The 21558-nt window shown below is 40.2% G+C and overlaps 1 protein-coding gene across 1 annotated transcript in view; it reads right to left on the reverse strand.

Annotated features, from left to right (window-relative positions):
• Positions 1–21558, reverse strand: part of DPYD (dihydropyrimidine dehydrogenase) — a 1720296-nt gene that overhangs the window by 1205795 nt on the left and 492943 nt on the right. Inside the window, exon 4 of the mRNA XM_089677280.1 lies at positions 19774–19861. Coding sequence (XP_089533406.1) covers positions 19774–19861 — 88 coding nt within the window. The remainder of the gene's footprint in view (positions 1–19773; positions 19862–21558) is intronic.

Below are 21558 nucleotides of genomic sequence, written 5' to 3' on the forward strand. Positions count from 1 at the left end.
CGCAAAAAATAAAAAACGCACAATGATCAAATACCACCGAAAGAAAGCTCAATTTGTGGGAAAAAAGGCCGTAAATTTAATTTGGGTGCAGTGTTGCATGACCGCTAATTTGTCAGTTAAAGTAACGCAGCAACGTAACACAAACCGCTCCTGTAACCGCTTCCTGACTGCCCTATAGCAGAAATACTTCTACAGGGCGGCATGGGTGCGCAAAATCACACATTATATATATATTTATATATATTACTATATATATATATATGATTTGCGCTCCTGTGGTTTTCACGCCCCTCCCAGATAGCGTCAGATTGCCCCTCAGTACACCAGTCATCACATTTAACCCCTTGACTGCCAGAAAGACGTTCATACACAATAAACCTCCATTGCTAGTATAGTGTCTGAACGGATCAATATCTTTGATCAGATCAGCACTATACCAGCGTTCACATTAGTTTTGCGTCCCCAAAACACAGCATTAGTGGGAGCAGCCCCGACACCTGCCAACACCTGCGTTTAGCTCCTATGCTTACCCCCCCTTCTCCCCCCGCCAGGGGCAGACTGACCATTCAAGCACTCAGACACTGCCCGAGCGCCTGGGGTCAGTAGGGGGCTCCATGAAAGCCCCCTGGTACCTTTTATAGGCTTTTTTGGGTGTGCTTTGATTGTGGGCAAGGAAACAGGGGCCCCATGATCCCCTATTGTCTGGGGGCCCCATGAGTTGTCGGTCCGCCCCTGCACCCAGCAAGTGCAGTGCCAGTAGGTCACTTGATACATTGCACACAAAACCGCAGTGTTGGCAGAATCAGGCCTGATCTCTGTTAGCACTTGCCGGTAAATTTTGATGACTCTCATATGCAGCAGAGTGCCAGTACTAGTGCCACACTACCTTTTGGTGAACTGGTGACACCAGCGGTCTAGTACATACTGGTCTTTCACATACCTCTTAGATTGTAAGCTCCCAAGATCAGGGCCCTCCTAACCCTCTTGTATTGAACTGTATTGTTGCTGTATTGTCTACCGTTATACTGTAAAGCACTGAGCAAACTGGTGGTGCTATATAAATCCTGTATAATAATAATAATACCAGCACTGCAGTATGACTTGGTGATGTGGCGAGTCCCAAAAGTCCAGTACAAGCCGGTGCAGTGCCGAACACAAGTATTGTCCCGCAGCCACCAAATTTAACTACTCCCCTTGATTTTTGGAGCTGTTTTTCACGGAATGTCTGTATTGATTGTGAATCAAAGCAATTTATATGCACAACAATTTATCGCTGCCAACCCAAATTCAAACCTTGCCAGACCAGTCGCATGGAAACTCATTACGGTTTCCGAATTTACATTTTTTTTGGGCCTAACCCTCAACATGGGCATTACTAAAAAAAATGAATTGCGGTTGTATTGGTCCACAGACCCGATTCATCATATGCCGTGTTCTCTGCTGCCATGGCCAGGCATAGATATGAGAGTATAATGTGTTTTTTGCATTTCAACGACAATACATTCTGTCATGTTCGGGGTGACCCTGAATTTGATTGGCTCCACAAAATTCAAACCCTTGCAAATCACCTTAACCAAAAATTTGCAGATGTCTATAGTCCCCAGCAAAACATCTACATTGATGAGTCCCTCAATAATTTTTCTGGCCGCCTTGCATTCAAACAATTTCTCCCCAGCAAGAGTGCCAGATATGGAGTCAAGATGTAGAAGACCTGTGAGAGGACAACAGGCTATACTTATAAGTTTCGGTTTTTACAAGGGAAAAGATAGTCACGTGGAGCCCCCCAGATGCCCAGACTACATGGGGAGCAGTGGCAAGATAGTTTGGGACTTGGTGTCATCCTTTTTCCATATGGGGTACCACTTATAAGTGGACAATTTTCATTCAAGTGTGCCACTATTTAGACATTTGTACAATCTTGGAACTGGCGCATGTGGGAAAGTGTGACTCAATGTGTGCCCACCAATAGAAGTGGGTAGATGCAGGGTGGTATATTCTAATGGTGGGCATACCACACACTTTTCTGGCAGATATTTGTTCTCTTTTTTTCATTCAGTCCACAGGCTGCATACAAAAAAAAAAGAACATAGCATATATAACCAACAAGGACCAGCGACGTACTGGTACATCACTGGACTTTGAATGGTTATACCAGGATGATGCCTACAGCTACAGGCATAATCCTGGTATCGTTTTTTTTTCAGCCGGCGAGCGGATTTCATGTAAAAGCAATCCTAGTGGCTAATTAGCTGCAGGATTGCTTTTACAAGCAGCAGGATATGATTCCCCCCTCCCCCGCTGCCTTCCACTGCCTTCTCGGGCAGTCCCGTGCCATCGGGGGAACCTGAGAATGCAGCCAGTGTTTCTGCCAGCTGACCATAGAGCTGATTGGAGACCAGAGAGGTGCCCAGCATCTCTATAGTCTAAGAATTCAGAAGCTACGAGCATTTCATCACTTCAGGATATAAACAGCGCCATTTGTAAATTGGGAAAGCATCTGATCACACCGATCTTGGTTTGATTAGATAATGTAAGGGCAGAGGAGATATCTAGAGTCTGATAGACCCCAGATTTCTCAAAAAAGAATATATGACAATGCCCATTGAAGTTATAGGGAATATTTGCATTCCCTGTGATATCATTAAATGTGATAAAAAAAAAAAATGAAAGGTACAGTTTAAAAATAATAAAAAAAATCAAAATAACTTAAAAAAAAAAAAAACTCGGCCTCCCCATGCATGCACACCTGTGTGCAGAAGCGTTGACCCTGTGCCAGTATGTAAACAGCGGTTGCACCATACATGTGAGGTATCGCCGTGAACGTCAGATCAAGGGCATTAATTATAACACTAGACCTCCTCTGTAAATCTAAAATGGTAGCTTTTAAACGCTTTTAAAGCGTTGTCTATGGATAGTAAAAATGTATGCAGTTTGTCGCCATTGCACGGGGCATGCGCAGTTTTTTTTTGTTTTTTTTACAGTTCAATATTCTTTATTAAAGGGTTTTGGCATAACAGAGTAATTCAATACAGTTCATAGTAGGCTTAACAATACATATTATTTTGCTGTAGAATCCCCACCAATTGGCTGGGGATTGTAAACAGTTATGATGCATAGTCATGAGAGGTATGTTATACTAAATCTGAACCGTGTTACGGTGAGCAGGTTACAATGTGGGGGGGGTGGGGGATTGAGGGAAAGGAGTGTAAGTAGTGATGGGGAGGAAGAAGGGGGAGGGAAAGGAAAAAAGTGCACCAGTCTAGGGGTAGGGGTCTAAATGTTAGACAAAAGAATGATGTATCAGGAGTTTACAGAGCAGTTTGGGTTTTGTAGCCAACGGGACCATTGAAATTTGAATATGTGGAGTTATTCAGGGCTGATCTTCTTTCCTTGACACATTGGAAATTGAGGTCTGTCAGTAATGAATTGATAGAGGGAGTTTTAGTGGTGTTCCATAGCTTGGTAATATTAATTTTGGCAGCTGCCAAGGTGTGGATAATGTCGGTACGAGAGTGTTTTGGAAAGTCAGCTATTCCAATGTGGAGAAGGGCTAAGGCAGGGTTTGGATTTACTGAAGTTCCCGTAATTGTTGAGATCAATTGAAAGATCTTATTCCAATAAGATCTGAGTGATTTACACATCCATAATATGTGGAATGTGGATCCTGGTTCACCACAAAGTCTCCAGCAAGTGTGGGAATGCTGTGGATAGTATAGTGAGAGTTTGGTGAGTGTTAAGTACCATTGGTGGAAGATTTTCATGTAAGATTCCCAATGTGAACTGCATTTGGACGCTTTATATGTAATTTTAAAGGTTTTTTGCCAATTCTGTGGTGTTATTGGGTGCGATAAAATTTTTTCCCAATTGGTTAGGGATGTAGTGTGTGGGGTAAATTGTATATTTTTTGTGTGCGCGTAAAAATTGAGATGCCTTTTTTTGGGTATTTTGGTTTGTTGAAAAAATTGTATGCGGTAGAGGGGATTTTTGAAAGGAGCGGGATTTTAACTGTTTGTAGAGAATGGGTTATTCTCAAGTAGATGAAGTATTCCGTGTTGGGAAGGTTACATTTCTTTTGTAGAGTCGAAAAAATATTTAGTGTATGGTCTGTGTATAGGTCTTGTATACGAGTTATGCCACAATTGTCCCATTGTTGGAGGTTTAGAGAGGATGTAGTGAGGAGTAGCGTATTGAGTGGGGAATGCACTAGTTTGGTTTCTAAAGAGTTAGACGATTGGATATCATACCATGCTTGAAGGGAGGCCTTGATACATGAGTGTTTAAGTAGTGGTTTGGGTGGAGGTATTTGTGGGAGGAGGAGTAGGTTACGTGGTGTGAGAGGAAAGAGGAAAAGTGTTTCCATGAAGGACCACGATTTTTCTTTAGTTGTATTCCACCAGAAATAAAGTTGGTCGATAAGAAAGGCAATATAATATGACTTTAAATGTGGTAGACCTGCTCCTCCCCTGGATGTAGGGCGTATTAATAAATTTGTGGTGCATCTAGGTTTCTTAGAGTTCCATAGAAATTTGGAAAAGGTTGCTTGTAATTTAGTGAAGAAAGTATTGGGAATGGGGATGGGGAGTGTACGGAATATGTAGAGGATTTTGGGTAGTATATATACATTTTTAAGGTTGCTACTCATCCCATTTTGGATAGTGATTCCGTGCGGAGGTTAGTGAGTTCTTTTGGTATGTTATCAAGTAGAGATTTATGGTTTGTAGAATATAATTGGTGTGTCGTAGCAGTGAGTTTGATTTCTAGATAAGGGATATTGTGTTGTTCCCATGAGAAGGGGAATTGTTTGGGCCTGGATCAGTGTATGAAGGTTAAGGATGGTGGATTTGGTTTCATTAAGTTTATAGTAGGATACTTCCGCATAGTGTTGAAGATGTGAGCGGATTGTCTGTAGATATTTGTGTGGGTTAGTTATCATTAGTATAATGTCATCTGCGAATAAGCTGATTTTATGTTCTGTTTTCATATGAGTGATTCCTGTAAATGTGGGGTCATCTCTAAGTATTGCTGATAACGGTTCAATGAGTAGGGTAAATATTATGGGGGATAGAGGACATCCCTGTCTAGTGCCGTTTGAAATGTCGAATGAGTCTGAGAGTGTGCCATCTGTTAGAACTCTAGCTGATGGGTTGGAGTATAGTGAGAGAATAGCTGATAGCATCCAGCCTGTGATCCCAAATTTTTGTAATGTTTGTTGCATAAAGTGCCAATGTATGCGGTCAAATGCTTTTTCTGCATCTAGGGATAGTAATAAAGAAGATTGTTTTTGGTTTCTAAATTGTGGATAAGAGATATTAGTCGTTTAGTTGCATCTGGGGCTTGGCGTCCAGGGATAAATCCTACTTGGTCAGGGTGTATTAGGATGGGGAGGTATTCAAGGAGTCTTTGGGCTATTATTTTAGCATAGAGTTTTATATCTCTGTTAAGTAATGAGATAGGCCTATAGTTTTGGACCATTTTAAAGTCTTTATCCGGTTTAGGGATAGTGTTGATTATAGATTGTAGCATTTCTTTGGGGAATTCTCCTATAGAGGAGGCGTGATTAAATAACTTGGTCAGGTATGGTGAAAGGTCAGGGGCAAAAGTTTTGTAGAATTTGTTGGTGAAACCATAGTTTCCTGGGGAATTTATTATGAGGTAAAGTTTTGATGGTTTTTTCTATCTCCAAAGGAGATATAGGTGTAGATATAGATACGAGTTGTGAAGGGGTAAGTTGGGGGAGTTTTGCAGTGCTTAGAAATTTTTGCATGGAAGCAATTGACGGTTGTGTTCTGTTTAGGTCTGAATTAAGATTATAAAGTTTCTGATAGTATGTTGCAAATGCATTAGCTACTGTATATCTTGTGGGTTTGTAAGAGATGTAAGGGTAGTTGGGTGTTGGATTGAGGATATTTTAGATTTAAGGTGTCATTGTTTGATTAATTTTGTTAAAAAGGAGTTAGCTTTATTGCCTAAGGAGTAAAACTTGGATTTGGTTTTTAATAGATTAAGATTGTATTTATAAAGTAGAAGGGTTCGGAGTTTAGTTCTATCTGTGGCTAGGGCTGCGGCAGTGGAGGGATTTGGATTTTTTTGTTAATGTCTTCTTTTTGACTTATGGAAGTCAGGAGTTGTTCAATTTGTTGTGTTCGCTGTTTAGTGATGCGGGAGTTTAATTGTATGAGGATACTTCTCATGTATGCTTTGTAAGCAGCCCATTATGTGGTTATAGAAATATCAGAAGTATTGTTGCATTCAAAAATTAAATTGTGTGCTTCTAGCAAATGTTTCTTATCATCGGGGTTGTTCAATATCGCTGAGTTCAGTCTCCAGAGACGAGGGATTGGAAAATGTTGGTTGCTGTCTAAGTCAATTCTGGAGTATGAAAGATGAGAGATGGAGTAATGTGTAGTCCTTCTCTGTGCCATGTTGGCATCTCCAGATATCATAAAGATCATGGTCATGCAAAAAGCGATTGAAGTTATGTCTACAGGGGCGTCTGTTGGTGGAGGAGTCCAGAAGAGGATTACCAATAACGTTGAAGTCTCTGCCCATAATAAGTCTACCTTGCTTCTGAGAGGAGATAGTTGATTGGAGTTTGTTATAGAATTGAATTTGATTGCTGTTGAGACCGTATACATTAACCAGTGTATAGGGAATGTTGTTGATTTTGACCCTCAAGGTCGATATCTTGCTACTGAAAAACTGGGGGGTGTGAACAGGCATTGACCGTAAACTAGGTCATACCGAAAAAACTTTTGTAACATGCAAATGCTTTGTAAAGGGCCGTTCGCTAGCTTGAGGCTGTAAAATTATAATGCTCAAGGCATAGTGGTGTAGATAGATTGAGGACTTTATGTTTTAGGACCACTCCGCGTCCATTTGTTGTGTATTAGCTGAGATGGATTGTTGTGGTTCCGTAGGTATTATATTTCAGGTCTTCAGGAGGTCCATACCCGCTTCTAGGGTTTTGATTGTAAAGATTGCACCGTGGTGTTTAACGGTCAATTTTGTGGGGAAGCCCCATTGGTAAATATATTAAGATAGTTATTAAAGAGGTTATTAAATACATTAACGTGTCACCCAATGTATGGTCTCCATTCAGTAGCCAAAAGAGGCATACAAAAAAGGAGGGTTGTGAAAAGAGATTCACAGAAAAGCGGCTACATAATGAACAGAACGTGACACTAAGGGAATAATTTCCAAAAATTATGCTTTATTACACACAAATGAATATGACATATGGGCATTCGCCCTGGTTTATCATCACCTCAGTATGAGACAATACACACAGACCTAAAACCATTTAAAATGACACAAAGACCGGTCTAAATGTATGTGTAGCAAGGAAAATGGCTACATGAGTCTAGTGTCCCTGCAACACAAACACACAGGTGAACACTTCCCCAAGGAGGTGTATCCAAAAATTATGCCATGGGCATACCATAATAGAGGATATAAGGGATTAAACAGTAACCATAATGGCAAATCCCTATCAAAAAATCCAAAAAATTATGCTGTAGATATATATATCACATGTATGCAATGGAGCAAGCACAATATGCGTCAAAAAGGAGAGTAGCAGGCCTCAGGCCTGTATGAAGGAAGACATAAATGTCAAATATATTGTACAATACATTCCTGTGCCGGCACAAGTGGTTGGGGCCCATTCATCTGTAATATAGATAGCTGTTTCCTATAGCTCTTGGATGGGAATATGCCCCATTTATTTCCAGGATGGAAGAAAAGATGCACACAGCAGCACTCTGCTTAAAATGGTTTCTTCACCACTACACGTGGACTATACACCACTTTTTGTAGGAAAAAACAAGACACATCCCAAAGACTCTTCTGCCTGTTGAAATACATATGGTATGTCTTGTTTCCTATACAAAGCACCATGATGTCCCCATCCTGTAGTGAAACAAACAATATGTGGGAAGTCACTGACAGAGCTCACACTCTATAGAAGATATATAGGTCATATAGATCACAGAGGACCAAATATCTAATGTCCTGCAACAATCCACTCACCACCTGTGCTATGGATAACGGGAATGAAAGAGAAATCCTTCATAGGTACTGCCATACAGGGCCAAGGCGGCCAAGGAACCACCGCTGACATCCGCCGATATACCGCGGGTTCCAGCCCCTTCTCGGCGCTTGTGCTGCTTAGGCTTGCCTCATGGCTTGTGAAGATGGCTTCCTCCTTACGGGTCAGCGTGCGTTCCACCTAGTGCGCATGACCGGAAGTGACGTATCTGACGTATATCCCTTATATCCTCTATTATGGTATGCCCATGGCATAATTTTTGGATACACCTCCTTGGGGAAGTGTTCACCTGTGTGTTTGTGTTGCAGGGACACTAGACTCATGTAGCCATTTTCCCTGCTACACATACATTTAGACCGGTCTTTGTGTCATTTTAAATGGTTTTAGGTCTGTGTGTATTGTCTCATACTGAGGTGATGATAAACCAGGGCGAATGCCCATATGTCATATTCATTTGTGTGTAATAAAGCATAATTTTTGGAAATTATTCCCTTAGTGTCACGTTCTGTTCATTATGTAGCCGCTTTTCTGTGAATCTCTTTTCACAACCCTCCTTTTTTGTAAGCCCCATTGGTAGCCTATTCCGTGGTTCCTAAGCGCTTTAGTTATAGTAATCAGCTTTTTGTGATTGAGTAATGTAGCTTTTGACAGATCGGCGAAAAGCTTGATGTTTGCGTGTGATGGCGGGAGTGGGGCTGGATTCCTTGCTGCCGCCATTAATTTTTCTTTTTGTGTGATAAAAATGGATGCGTGTCAGAACATCTCTGGGGATTGAAGCTGGGAGGAAAGAAGGTTTGGGTACCCTGTGAGCACGATCGATGGTTATCTTTATATCCGAGAGTGATGGCATGAGAAGTTTCATGTATTGAAGGATGTAGGGGATCAATGCGTCATTAGTAATATTTTCAGGTATACCCCTGAACTTAATATTGTTGCGTCTGGATCGGTCTTCTAAATCCGCTAATTTGAGGTTTATTTTTTCAATCTCCGTGTTTTCATCTGTGTGTACGTCTATCAAGTCATTATGCGCTATGAGCATTTCCCCCATTTTATTTTCAATATGAAGCAGCCGGTGGTCTTGTTGTTGTATCACATTTGAAATTTGGGAGATTGATGTGGTCAGGTCGCTGTGGACAGTTTGACGTAAAGATAGAAGCATATTCTTCATGCTTATTTTGGTGATAGGTTGGTTGGTGGCAGGGAAGGAATCTATCAGAGATGGCGTAGCAGTGTGAGGTAAAAACTGCATGAGGAGAGGTTGAGGCTGTACCTGAGTATCAGTCAGGGGGTCTGTGTCCAGTCTGGGCCTGGATTTGGCTGGACTGCTGGTGGTGGGTGACAGAGGGGGAGAAGACTCACCAGGGTCCCCTGGGTAAAGAGAGATTCTGAGCCTGGGATCCAGCTGCTGGGCTTTGTTGTGCTCCTCATATGGTCTGTCATGCAGGCTGTGACAGGTGGTGTGGCCATTTAAGGAGCCGCCGGATCTGTGATGTGACAGCAGGGAAGAAGTTAGTAAGCTTCCCTGGCTGTCCCGGAGCCTTTCTGCAGCGCGGCATTGCAGTGTGTCGGTTCTGCCCTCTGATATAACCCGGCGGGGTGAGTTAGGAGCCTTTGAGTCAGCGTGAGCCATGCTGCCAGCTAGCGGGTGGACGGAGCTTCTGTTAGAACGCGTCCATCCCGGAGCCGGCCGCGCATGCGCCTTCGGCATGCACAGTTTTAAAACATGTCATGTTTGGTATCTATTTACTCGGCATACCATCATCTTTTATATCTTACCAAATAAGTGGCCAATATATTGTGTTTTTGTGCATTAAAAGTAAAAAAAGTGTATTTTTTTAAAAAAAAATTGCATTTGAAAAATCGCTGCACGAGTACTACTGTATGTGCCATAAAAAATTGTAGTACCCACCATTTTATTTACTAGGGTGTCTGCTTTAAAAAAATATATAATGTTTGGGGGTTTAAATTAATTTCCTAGCAAAAAATACAGATTTTTTTCATGTGAACAAAAAGTGTCAGAAAAGGCTTGATCTTCATGTGGTTAGAAGAGTGAGTGATGTTTGGCATAAACTTCTAATGCTGGTCAAAAAACGACCCCTCCCCCCAAAATGACCCCTTTTTGGAAAGTAGACACCCCAAACTATTTGCTGAGAGGCATGTTGAATCAATAGAAGAATTTATTTTTTTACCACAAGTTTTTGGAAAACGAAAAAATTTGGAGGCCCTGAAATGCCAGGATAGCACCTAACTATCCCAAATGACCCCTTTTTGGAAATTTGATAAGAAACATGGTAAGTATTTTGCAGATCTCATTTATTGCCACAAGTTTTTGGAAAATTAAGAAAAAAAACAAAAACATGTTTGTTCTATTTTTTTTATATTTCAAAACCTTGTGAGAAAAAAGTTATATCTGCAAAATACTCACCATGCCTCTTTTTAAATTTCTTGTGGTGTCTACTTTCCAGAAAGGGGTCATTTTTTTTTTGGGGGGGGGGTTGGTGCTATCCTGGCATGTCAGGGCCTTCAAAACTGTGATAGGTATTGAGGAAGTAAAATGAGGAAGTTACGCACCTTCAGGCTTTCAAAGTGGTCATTGGATTTCAGGCTCTTGGATATGGCTAGGCTCCCAAAAAGTCTCACACATGTGGTATCCCTATACTCGGTAGAAGTAGCAGAATGTATTTTGGGGTGTAGTTCCACATATACCCATGGCTTGTGCAAGAAATAAATCATTTAAATGACAACTTTGTGTAAAGAAAAATATATATATGTTTTTATCATTTTACAGAAACTTGTGGAAAAAAAATAAATCTTGCATGGACTCAATATGCCTCTCAGCAGATAGCTTAGGGTGTCTGCTTTCCAAAAAGGGGTCATTTGAGGGTGTTTGTACTATCCTGGTATTTTAGCACCTCAAGAAATGTGATGAGCAGTCAGAAAGTAAAAGCTGTGTAAATTCCATTATCTATACCATAGTTTGTAGATGCTATAACTTTCACACAAAGCAATAAATATACACTTACTGGGATTTTTTTAACCAAAAACATGTGGCAGAATACATTTTGGCCTAAATTTATGACAAAATGTTAGTTTTTTTGGATATTTTTTATGACCGAAATTTAGAAAATATTATTTTTTTAAAAAAATTATTTTCCTTCAAAAATTTTTTTGTTTCTAGCGCCAAAGATAAAACGTGCACAGGTGATAAAATACCACCAAAAGAAAGCTCTATTTGTGTGAAAAAAAGGACATAAATTTCATTTATGTACCGTATTGCATGACCACGCAATTGGCCGTTAAACTAGTGCATAGCAAACAGTGTATAGCAAACAAATGGCATAAATTGCAGTATCTATACTATAGTTTGTAGACACTAAAACTTTCACACAAAGCAATCAATATACACTTATTGGGATTTTTTTTACCAAAAACATGTAGCAGAATAAATTTTGGCCTAAATTTATAACTAACTTTGAGTTTACTATATATTTTTTATAGCTGAAAGTAAACAATATAGTTTTTCTTCAAAATTTTTGGTCTTTTTTTGTTTATAGTGTGAAAAATAAAAAGTGCACAGGTGATCAAATACCACCGAAAGAAAGCTCTATTAGTGTGAAAAAAGACTTAAATTTTGTTTGGGTGCAGCATTGCATGATCGCACAATTATCAATTAATTAGTGCAGTGCCGAGTAGCAAAAAGAGGCCTGGTCATTAAGGGGGGTAAATCCTCAGGAGTGCAGGTCGTTAAGAAGACATGAAGTAATCGTGGGAATGCATTTCATTATTTGGGGAGAATTAAGAAGCACTAAATAAGAAAAACTCACTGCAATGTAGAGACCATGTACAAGTTATATTCGTGTTATTAGATGATATAAGGGAGATGGATTTAATTTAGGGAAAGCATGGCACTGTATTTTTATTTGAAGGCACCTTTTAAAATTATGCACATCTCTAAACAATTTCAAAATGCATAGGATACCCAACATTAAAGGTTATTTATGTTTACAATGCAAATACACCTTTGCACATTGGTATTGACTAGTATTCTAGCATTTCTCTACCACTTCAGTTTCTCTCCCTCACACAGCTCACCTGTACCTCAGTACTGATGGAAAGGGGAAAAAAGTATGCGGTGCAGGCATCCAACATGCTCTTCATCATTCAATGAGATCATAATTTGTTAGGACACCATTGGCTGACCTGTACGATGTCCTGGGTTGTAATGCTGCACAATAAAAACCTGTGGCTTTGTGCAGAAAAAAAGGCAGGTTTGATCCTCCCACTAGCTTGTTGACACTATTTGGGGCCATTTCCAGGCATTTTACCAGAGTATCTCTGAAGAAACCAGACAGCACACCAGTTGAAAAAGTCTGGTTTAGCTAATCACTTTTAGGGTATTAAAGGAGAAGCATAGCCAAAAAATCTTTGGCTATACTTCTCCTGGGGATCACAGGAGTGCAGTGTGTTCTGCACTCATGTGCCCGCTTTCAGCCGACAGCGAGCTAAAGCCAGCTGCTGGCTGGCATCACAGAGCAGGTCCATATGGTCGGGATCCACCCAGATGCCTGGACTGGCAACTGAGCCAGCCGCTTCCTCCCCAGCCCGGCACTCCAGTGAGGTCTGGAGGGGTAGACCAGAGAGCCGGAGATTGACAGTCCCAGCTCTCTGCTGAGCAGAGGGGAGAACTGAGTGATCAGTAGCATTTGATCACTCAGTTCTCACTTCAGAGGTGGCGGGGATTGATGCTGCATCCACCTAGGTGAGTATACATTTTTTCTTTTATTTTACAAACCATACTTCTCTTTTAAAGTAGAACTCCAGCCTTACCTTCAGTGTTGCTTTATTTTACAGGCTCCTTTTCTGTAGTAATATTTACTGCACACTTGAGCTTTTCACCCTGTGCATTAGACTTTTCAGCAAGTCAGATAGAGCTCATTTCATTTCCAGGCTGGAGGACATCCAGCATCATCTAGTCTTTCTTCCCCTGTCTGACTGTTCCTTGCCTGCTTAATTCATTCACTGTATTTCAGTTCTTTCATCCATAGAGGCTCAGCATCGAATGTGGGCATTATCTAAGGTCATCTGTAAGAAAATACAGCCTGCCTAGGAACACCCATTCCTCCAGATTAACTTCCAACTTCCAAGGCATTTTGATACTTGCATCAAGGCTGAGGACTTTTGGGGGAAGTGTGGCAGGGTGCTGTGGTGTTTTCAGGAAGCTATTGCAATACCCTACTAGCCCCAACCCACCACTATGATCTGCATGCATTAAATTTAGAAACAAGAGACTCAGTGATTTGAATGGGTCTAAAATAAGATATATAATGAAAACAGAAATGTTAAATTAAAAAATATAATTGACATGTTGATGGAGGGAAAGGAAGGTAAATTATAAGCAGATTAAACTTCAGCTTTAATCCATTGTGGTCTGTGTAATAGATATATACCACTGATATGTACTTTGCCTGTATAAATTTTTTCAATGCTTTTTTAAGTGGCTGCAAATGGTGTAGGCCGGGTAGAAAAGGGTGAAAGTGCTGTGTGAATCCTGATTGGGTTCCTGTGCTACCTTGAGTGAATGGAACAAAACAGGGAATCAACAGGTTAAATCTTCATATGAAATGTTAAACTATGGAATGGCTACGCGTGGGATTGTTCACCATTGCATTTTTTGTCCAAAAATATAAAGAATTTTAAAAATGTACTGTACCTTATCAACAAATGCGCATTCAATTTTACCAGGATAAGTTGCAGCAAAATAATGGAGCAACGAAAAATAAACAGATGTACTTTATCTCTACAAAATGAACTGATCAGTCATTCCAAGCAAAGCTCAACATCAGTGACTCTATGCTGGCACAAACTGCTTGTCTTTTACACAGTAAGTCATTCAGAAACTGAACTGAACTTTTCAAAGCTGTCAGAAAATGTTGTGTGCTAGATCAAATGACTCCAGCAGTGAGCATCACCTGTTTTTTTTTTTTTTTGTACATGGCTGATGTGCCACTTAAATGAGAATACTGCCTTGCAACCTGTGATTCTATTAAATGTTAAAGAGCTGTAAGGATCTCAAGAGGTGACTTGTGTTATTATGGAAGATACACTATATCAAGACTCTGTGATTTGAAGCCAGGACTGAGACAACAGGCCAAGCCAAAATTGGAATTTAACAGATTTATTTCAACAAGAGGATGAGAATTTCAGCTCAGCAAAAAAAAAAAAAACAAATTTCATGGTGTCTTTAATACAGACATACAGTGTATTGCTGCCTCATGTGGCTGAAGTCGAACCATATGGATGCAAACCTTGCATAGTTTTGTTTTAGGTTTTTGAACGAAAAGTAACCTTACAATTACAATTAGGCATGCCGCAGTTAATTAGATACAAAATGTTTTATCTAACTCTATATGTTTTGCCCAACCCTCCTGGCATTTAAAGTAATGCAGCGATGTACAATTAAAGTGGACCTGATATACATTAGGTAAAGTTCAGTGCTGATACTTTCTATGCAAGCCAGAATGTAACCTCATGTGCTCAGGTAGGAAGCTCAGATGTAGGGGACTGTCTTTAATCAGGATCTCCTGGGTCAATCCACTCTACTTATACTGCATACCTTGCTACCCTCCTCAGCCTAGGGTGGTCCAAACAAACTATGGATAGAAAAAAAAAGAGAGGGTGCAGCAACCTAGTGTACTAACTTTAAACAATGTTTATTAAAAGGAAAATTAGTTATCATATACACAAACCAATAAAATGGCATGCTCATCTTAAGTATCCATATGTAAAACCACCAAGAATGCTATGCAAGTTTCTTATATGTTGGAAAGGAGACACACAGCCTAACATGTTTTGAGGAGAGCCCCTCTTCATCAGCTTGCATAGTGGTTCTGGTGGTTTTCCATGAGGATATTTATTATGAGCATGTAATGTTTATTGGTTTTTGAGCATGATAACCTATTTTTAAAGTGTTTAAAAAGAATGCACTAGGCCACTACACCCTCTCTTTGATTTTCTAAACACAGCTGACACTTTCTACTTGTCAGGGAGGACACATTTTAGTGCACAGATTGGTTGGCGGTCAATTCGCAGGTGAGCATGTGCGTGCATGAGTGTACGCATGCTCAAGCACACACTGGCAGGCTTTTTAAGCTGCACTATGGGTTTGGGTCCTTGCCGTTTGGTCTATTATATTTTCCTAAAGTATCTGATACCTGTTCCTGTGTTGACTTCCTGGTACCAACTTGATCTGCTCTTTACCCTGCCTGAATGCTGCCTGTACCAACCCCTGGCTTGTCTTTGGATTTTGTTTCTGGCCACTTCCTCTGCTTACCCACCCATCTGCCTGCTGGTACCAACCCTGGTCTGACTTTGATTATTCCTCTGCCTGCTGTCTAGTACCTTGATCTGCCTTCCAGTTGCTGACCTGGAGTGGATGACTCAGCTCATCTGCATCTGAGCCTGCTGACCTGTGCCTGCCGCTGTCCGAGTCTTCCCGCCTGTACAGCTTGCTCTTCAACAATGCACAGCCTGCTCTTCACCAACAGCATCCTGCAATAGAAGACCAGTAAGGCACTCATGCCCACTCTGTGCTCAGGCACACCTGCCAGGGTTCCTGAGCTGGAGGTGTAAGAGAAGCCTACCTCCTCATGTCAGGCTCCACCACCAGGTATGTTACACTACCCCCACACCCAGCTTTCCCTGAATTGATCTCTTCAAATCTCTTTCAATACCATTAAACACCAACTGAACACTCGCGTGTTATCTCTTTATAGTCCTTTACACCGACATGTTAAGATTTATCATTCTTTGGTTAAAAATGCTTTCTACAACTCTTGCAGTAAAAATGTGTCCTGTTTTTTGAAACCTCCACTTACCTTCCTAGCTGGGTTCTCTTCATCCCCTCATGATGGGCCCTGAACTGCCATCTTTCTTTCCAATGTTATCAGAGGTTGCTTGTCTCTTCCAGGTTCTTGCAGCTGGCCCTCAATGAGCAACTAGCTACGCACTCCCCCAGCCACAATGTGTGTAAGCTGATACCTCTTGAGATATGTTTCATGCATATCCCAGGTGGCACTATTAACAGGGTGATGTCACTATTGCCTAAGCAAAAATGGCAGTGGGTAATGGGCTGAAGAGTGAATAAAAAAAAAAGCCAGGGGTGAGGGTTTCAATAGTTCAAGGTTATGTTTTGGTGTGAAGATCAGCTTTAGGGGTGAATTCATACTGCAACGCAGAGCAGCAGGAGCGTTTCACCGGTCCTGGTGCTCTGCATTTCTGGCTGCACTAGGGGGCAGTGTGATGAAAGATTCAGTGAATCTCACAGCTCCCTTTCCTTTTTTTTATGGTCTGCTCATATGATATCCCCTGTGTCTGTTAGTGCCAGCTACAGGGGATAGGAGAAAGAACTCCAGCAACAGCTTGAATGCCTGAGCAGTGATGTCACTCATAGGCTTACTAAGGCCATCTGTTGCTGGCGCTCCCTTCTCTCCCCTGAAGTCACTTCTAGTGGTTACATCATGTGACCAAACTGGAGCGGCCTGAGAATATTTACGTATACAGAGCTTTCTTCCATAAGGTACTTAGTATTGGTATTAGAAGAGGGCGGGATCAAATTTATTAAATTTATAATTTATTTTCTGATGTATTTTTATTATTATTTATAACAATTGACATATTCCTATTATATATGTAATCAAATACTGTACTCTTTATTTGAATTTTGTCCTATTGCTTCAGAACCTATTTGCAGAATTCCCCTGCTTATTATGTCTGCATTATTATATTCTTCTACTAAATATGTTTCAAAACAAGCAAACAGGGGGCATGGTGGACCTATGCAGTGAGGCTACTGCTTTTGCACAAAAAGCAAGGGTTCTATCCTGCAACATTCTGGCTAGGATCATACTTCTCTTCTCAGTCTGTGGCAGACTTCCAAAGCAAATGAACTGTAAGACTTGTGTTCCCCTTTTCTGGTGTGCCTAAAATGTATTTTGGTGAATTTAAACTAAACATTTGATTGGGCTTTAACCATGTGCCCCCAATGCCTATTCTGGCACTTCTCTCGTACATGTAAAAATCATAATTTTTTACCTAGAAAACTACTTAGAATCCCCATATTTTAAGCAGAGGCCCTAGAGAATAAAATGGTGGATGTTGCATAATTGTATGTCACGTGGTATTTTTGCAACTGCTTTTCAAAACTTTTTTGGGGAAAAAAAATACAACTAAATGATTTGTAATGTGCAAAAACAAAATAAAATAACACATTGTTTGGTAAAATATAAAAGAGGATGTTATGCTGAGTAAATAGACACCAAATATGGCACGTTTTAAATTGCGTACACCTGTGGAACAGCACCAAACTACAGTACCTAAAAATCTCCATAGAAGATGCTTTAAAAGCCTTTACAGTTTACCAGTTTAGAGTTATTCAGGAGATCTGGTGCTGGAACTATTGCTCTCACTAAAACTTTCTTTGCAAATCCTTTACACTCACATCTGCATGTGTGACCTACAGTATGTATGCATTTGCCTTTATGTGCAAGCATGGGGGGTGGGGGCACTTTAAATTTTTTTTTTTTCATTTAAAAGGTTTTTTACACTGTCTCTCTAACTGATTTTAATCAACTTTGCTGCTATCACAAGGAATGAGAAACATCCCTTGTCAGAGCATGGGTCATGACAGGTCCTCTTTATAGAGAGATCTGGGGTCTATCTCCCCTTTGGCCTCCAAAGCATCTGATCAGACACAGGTCGATCTGATTGGCTGCTTTACTGGCGAGTAACTGGCCAGTAAACACAAAACTGAAACTGGAAGTGACAAAATGCTTGTCTCTTCCAGTTTCTTAGACCACAGAGATAGTCAAGGACATTCCAGTCCTCGATCATCTCTATGGTCAGCTGGAGGAATCACTGGCTGAAATCCCGGGTTCCCAGGTGAAATGGAAGAGCCCATGAAGGTGGCGAAAGGTGGAGGAAGGGGTTGACCCCCTCTCACCGCCTGTAAAAGTGATCCACTGGATAATTAGCCGCTAGGATAGCTTTTACAAAAAAAGATAAAAGGATAAAAAAATATCTCCAGATAAAAAAAAGATACCAGCATAATTCACGTAGCTGCAGACATCATCCGGGTATAACCACTGCAACTAAAGGATGTACAGGGACGTCCTTGGGCAGTAAGTGGTTAAGACATTTCCAGGCAATCCATGTAAACATAAACACATATATGTGGAATACATGGATAGTCCAACACCACTATCTATGTATTTGTATTTTTAAAGTTGAAACTAAATACATATTGTTTTTCTATTTTCATGTGGTCATGTGACTGATAGGAATTTACTTCTGGTCCTGCAGGAATGATGGACGGGCATTTATGTCAGGCAGGAATGGAAGCAGTCATCCTCCTCCCTGACAACACTTACTGCAGGACTGTAAGACATAAAGCAGCAGTGTGACTACATCATCCAGCTAACCAATGGGGAGGAACAGAGGAGGAAGGGTGCAGTCTAAAAAATTATTTTTGACAGGCTTCCATAAAACATGTTGCAAAAAGAGGTGTACTGAAAGAAAAACAGGCAAGAATTTGGGGGTGGAAGGGGATCAGACAACTAAAGTTTATATAAAAGATCATATTGTGAAATGTACAACTGACACAAAAAAAAAAACAGTAAAAAATTGATTGTTCCGGTACTTTAATGGAATGTCCAGCCATAGACTGTTCGAATCTTGGCTGGTTCAGCAGGAACCCTCTGAGATTTTAACCATGTATGGGCAGGCTGAATGTACCCAAGTTGATTGATTGATCAACTTGGGTACAACCAATCTGACGGATTTGACATGTGATTATTGCTAGCGGCTGTTATAACCACTAGCAATAATAACTGTGCTCTTCCAGTGGGGACGGCTTCCTCCACCGGGAGAACACAATGGCTCAGTGGGAGGGATTCCCTAGTCAACCCATGATTGCAGGAAAGAAAATTGCTCTGTCTATGGCCTGCTTAAGCAGTAAATGTGACTTTCACCAAACATTCACTGGTGAAGAATCTTCCAGGACCATGTGTTTTAAATAGGAGTGACTGAACTCCATAAGATAATTTTTGTTGCATTTAATGATTTATAAAAAGACCCCTAAGTCTGTAGGCATTCTCAGATGGCTAACATGATGATCTTCACTACACGCAATCACAGGCTTATGCTATCTCCTTTTTTTATGTGTGAAAACCACTAGGGGAAGAGTCTACACATCATTCAAATAACTATATTTATGAAAGCATTATTGGGTAAGCCATATAAAGACTATGAACTTTTTCAGACACAATTTTTAGGCTTCCTTTAAAATAATGGGATTGATGCATTAAAACTGGAGAAAAGAGAATGAGTATAAAATCATTGTTATTGTTAATAGCAGCCAATCCTAATTGACCTTTTATTTTATTGAAAAACAAGAATTATGATCAGTCCTCAGGAGCATCAACTCCAACTTTATACTCCTTTTCCTTTTTTCTATTTTTTATGCCTCTGCTGCAAAAAAAACAAAATGTATAAAAATTACATTGCATAGTGGTTTGTAAAACTAAGTCATGTTAAAAAATAAAACACTTCTGTAGTTTTTGTGACAATCACTCATAGCATTGCCCTTTATATACTGTACAATATACTAATATTTTCTATGTTATTTCCCAGTCGAAATGTGAACGTCTGCTGCCCATACATAAAGGGTTTACCTTATTTGCAATGCTTGTGATGAATGACTTGATATCCAGGTTGGTTGGGCAGCTCTTTTGACAAGGAGCATCTGCACATTTCAGACATCTGAAAGATAAGAGGCAGTGATAAATCTTATGTGTTATGAAGCATTGTCTTTTACAGCGAAAGTATGAAGCCATCAAAGCTGAGAGGTTGTGAACTCAACAACTGAATTACATGAAGCAAATTAGATTGTGAATAAAGATCAATAATAGCCATCATATCCCCAGGTACAACTAAATCTTATAAAATAACAATATTTGCTAAAAATAAAATTATAGAATGTCATCATGCCGAGAGGAAATTTTTCTGTAAACAGGTGCAGTACATGGCACCATTCTTTTTTCCTGTTTAATCCTTCTAATAGGTTCTCAAAGGGTGAATCAGTCCAGCAGTATTATTTTGGTCACAAATGAATTCTGATTGGCTAACTTATCTTTTGGTTTCTTAAATCTCTTTGGGATTCTTTTGCTGAAACCTGCCATTAATAGTTACTTGCTCTAGAGTAGGTATTCCCACTCCTCCTGTGGCATTGTTCAAAATATAAAATAAAAACTCAACAGAAAGAGTGCATTGACTGCCTCCAGTGTTCAAATCTAGAGGCCCAGATATCTCACCACTGTAGGGTTTTGGAGATACTGCGATTAAAGACAACCAGTTCAAACAAAAATAATTGTTCTGCCAAGATATAAAATGAAAGAAAGAAAATACCTTGTACTTCCATGTATGGAGAAGCCGAGCCAGTCAGCGCTGTCACAATTGGGGTTCATAGACCTGACTCCAGCAACTGCTAACCTACATAGAAACTTCTTTCACTCCCAATGCCTGAATTGAGTGGCAGATGGGGCAAAAGAAGGGTAAAATATATGCAGCTAGAAAGAGCTAAGGTAAAGTGAGCCTGCTGCATTTTCTTATGTGAAAAAAAGCACAGGTACATTTTAACTGCTTTGCTAAAAAAGCCTGTTTCCTTAAGAGTAGGTAAGAGCTGAACTGCCCTGGGTTCAGTTCAAGCAGAGTTCAGTGAACTTCAAAGAAATTTGGATGCCAAACCCTCCCCTATTGAAATCAATGGGAACCATATACAGTATGTCAAATAAAAAATGCCAATTTTATGAGCTAATAGGCAAACGGTTGTCATAAAATAGCACAGGGGTGGGAACTTCCCTGAGGAACACGTACCAGTGTTAAAATAAATTTAAACATTTTCAATTTGGCCAGGAGCAATTATTTTTTTAAACACTGACATTTACTAAGGAAAAATGATTGTAATTTACAGTAAATTACATTTTTCTTCTGGCATCTATTAAAACATGGCAACGCAGACCTCATCAAAGATCCTCTAAAATGTATAAATGTCTGCTATGTATTTTGGAGGACCTTTGGATGGAACTAGAGGTCTGTGCTTTTCTTTTAAGAAGCAATAAAATATGACATGTCGGCATTTTAGATTGTATACTTTTTTCTTGCTTAGAAGACATCACACTTGCTATGGAACATCCTACAGTGGGAATGAACTAAAACATTACATGGAGTCCCCCAAAATTTTTAATATATTCTCTGAGGCTGGTTTGGCTTTTAAGGGGGATATATTTGCAAAAAAAAAAAAGAAATTGAGGTCCTCCTAAAAATCGATACCAGATTTTTAATCTGAGCATGCAGACAGGCTGGCCAGAAAAGTGGCCAGGAAAAGTGGGTATGAGCATGTCCCCCCCCCCAAACTATACCAGGACACATGCCCCCAACATGGAGGGGTCACCCTTAAC

The sequence above is a fragment of the Staurois parvus genome, unplaced genomic scaffold (genome assembly GCF_062004578.1).
Source record: "Staurois parvus isolate SC_StPar_1 unplaced genomic scaffold, SC_StPar_1.0 ptg000183l, whole genome shotgun sequence".
NCBI classification, from domain to species: domain Eukaryota; kingdom Metazoa; phylum Chordata; class Amphibia; order Anura; family Ranidae; genus Staurois; species Staurois parvus.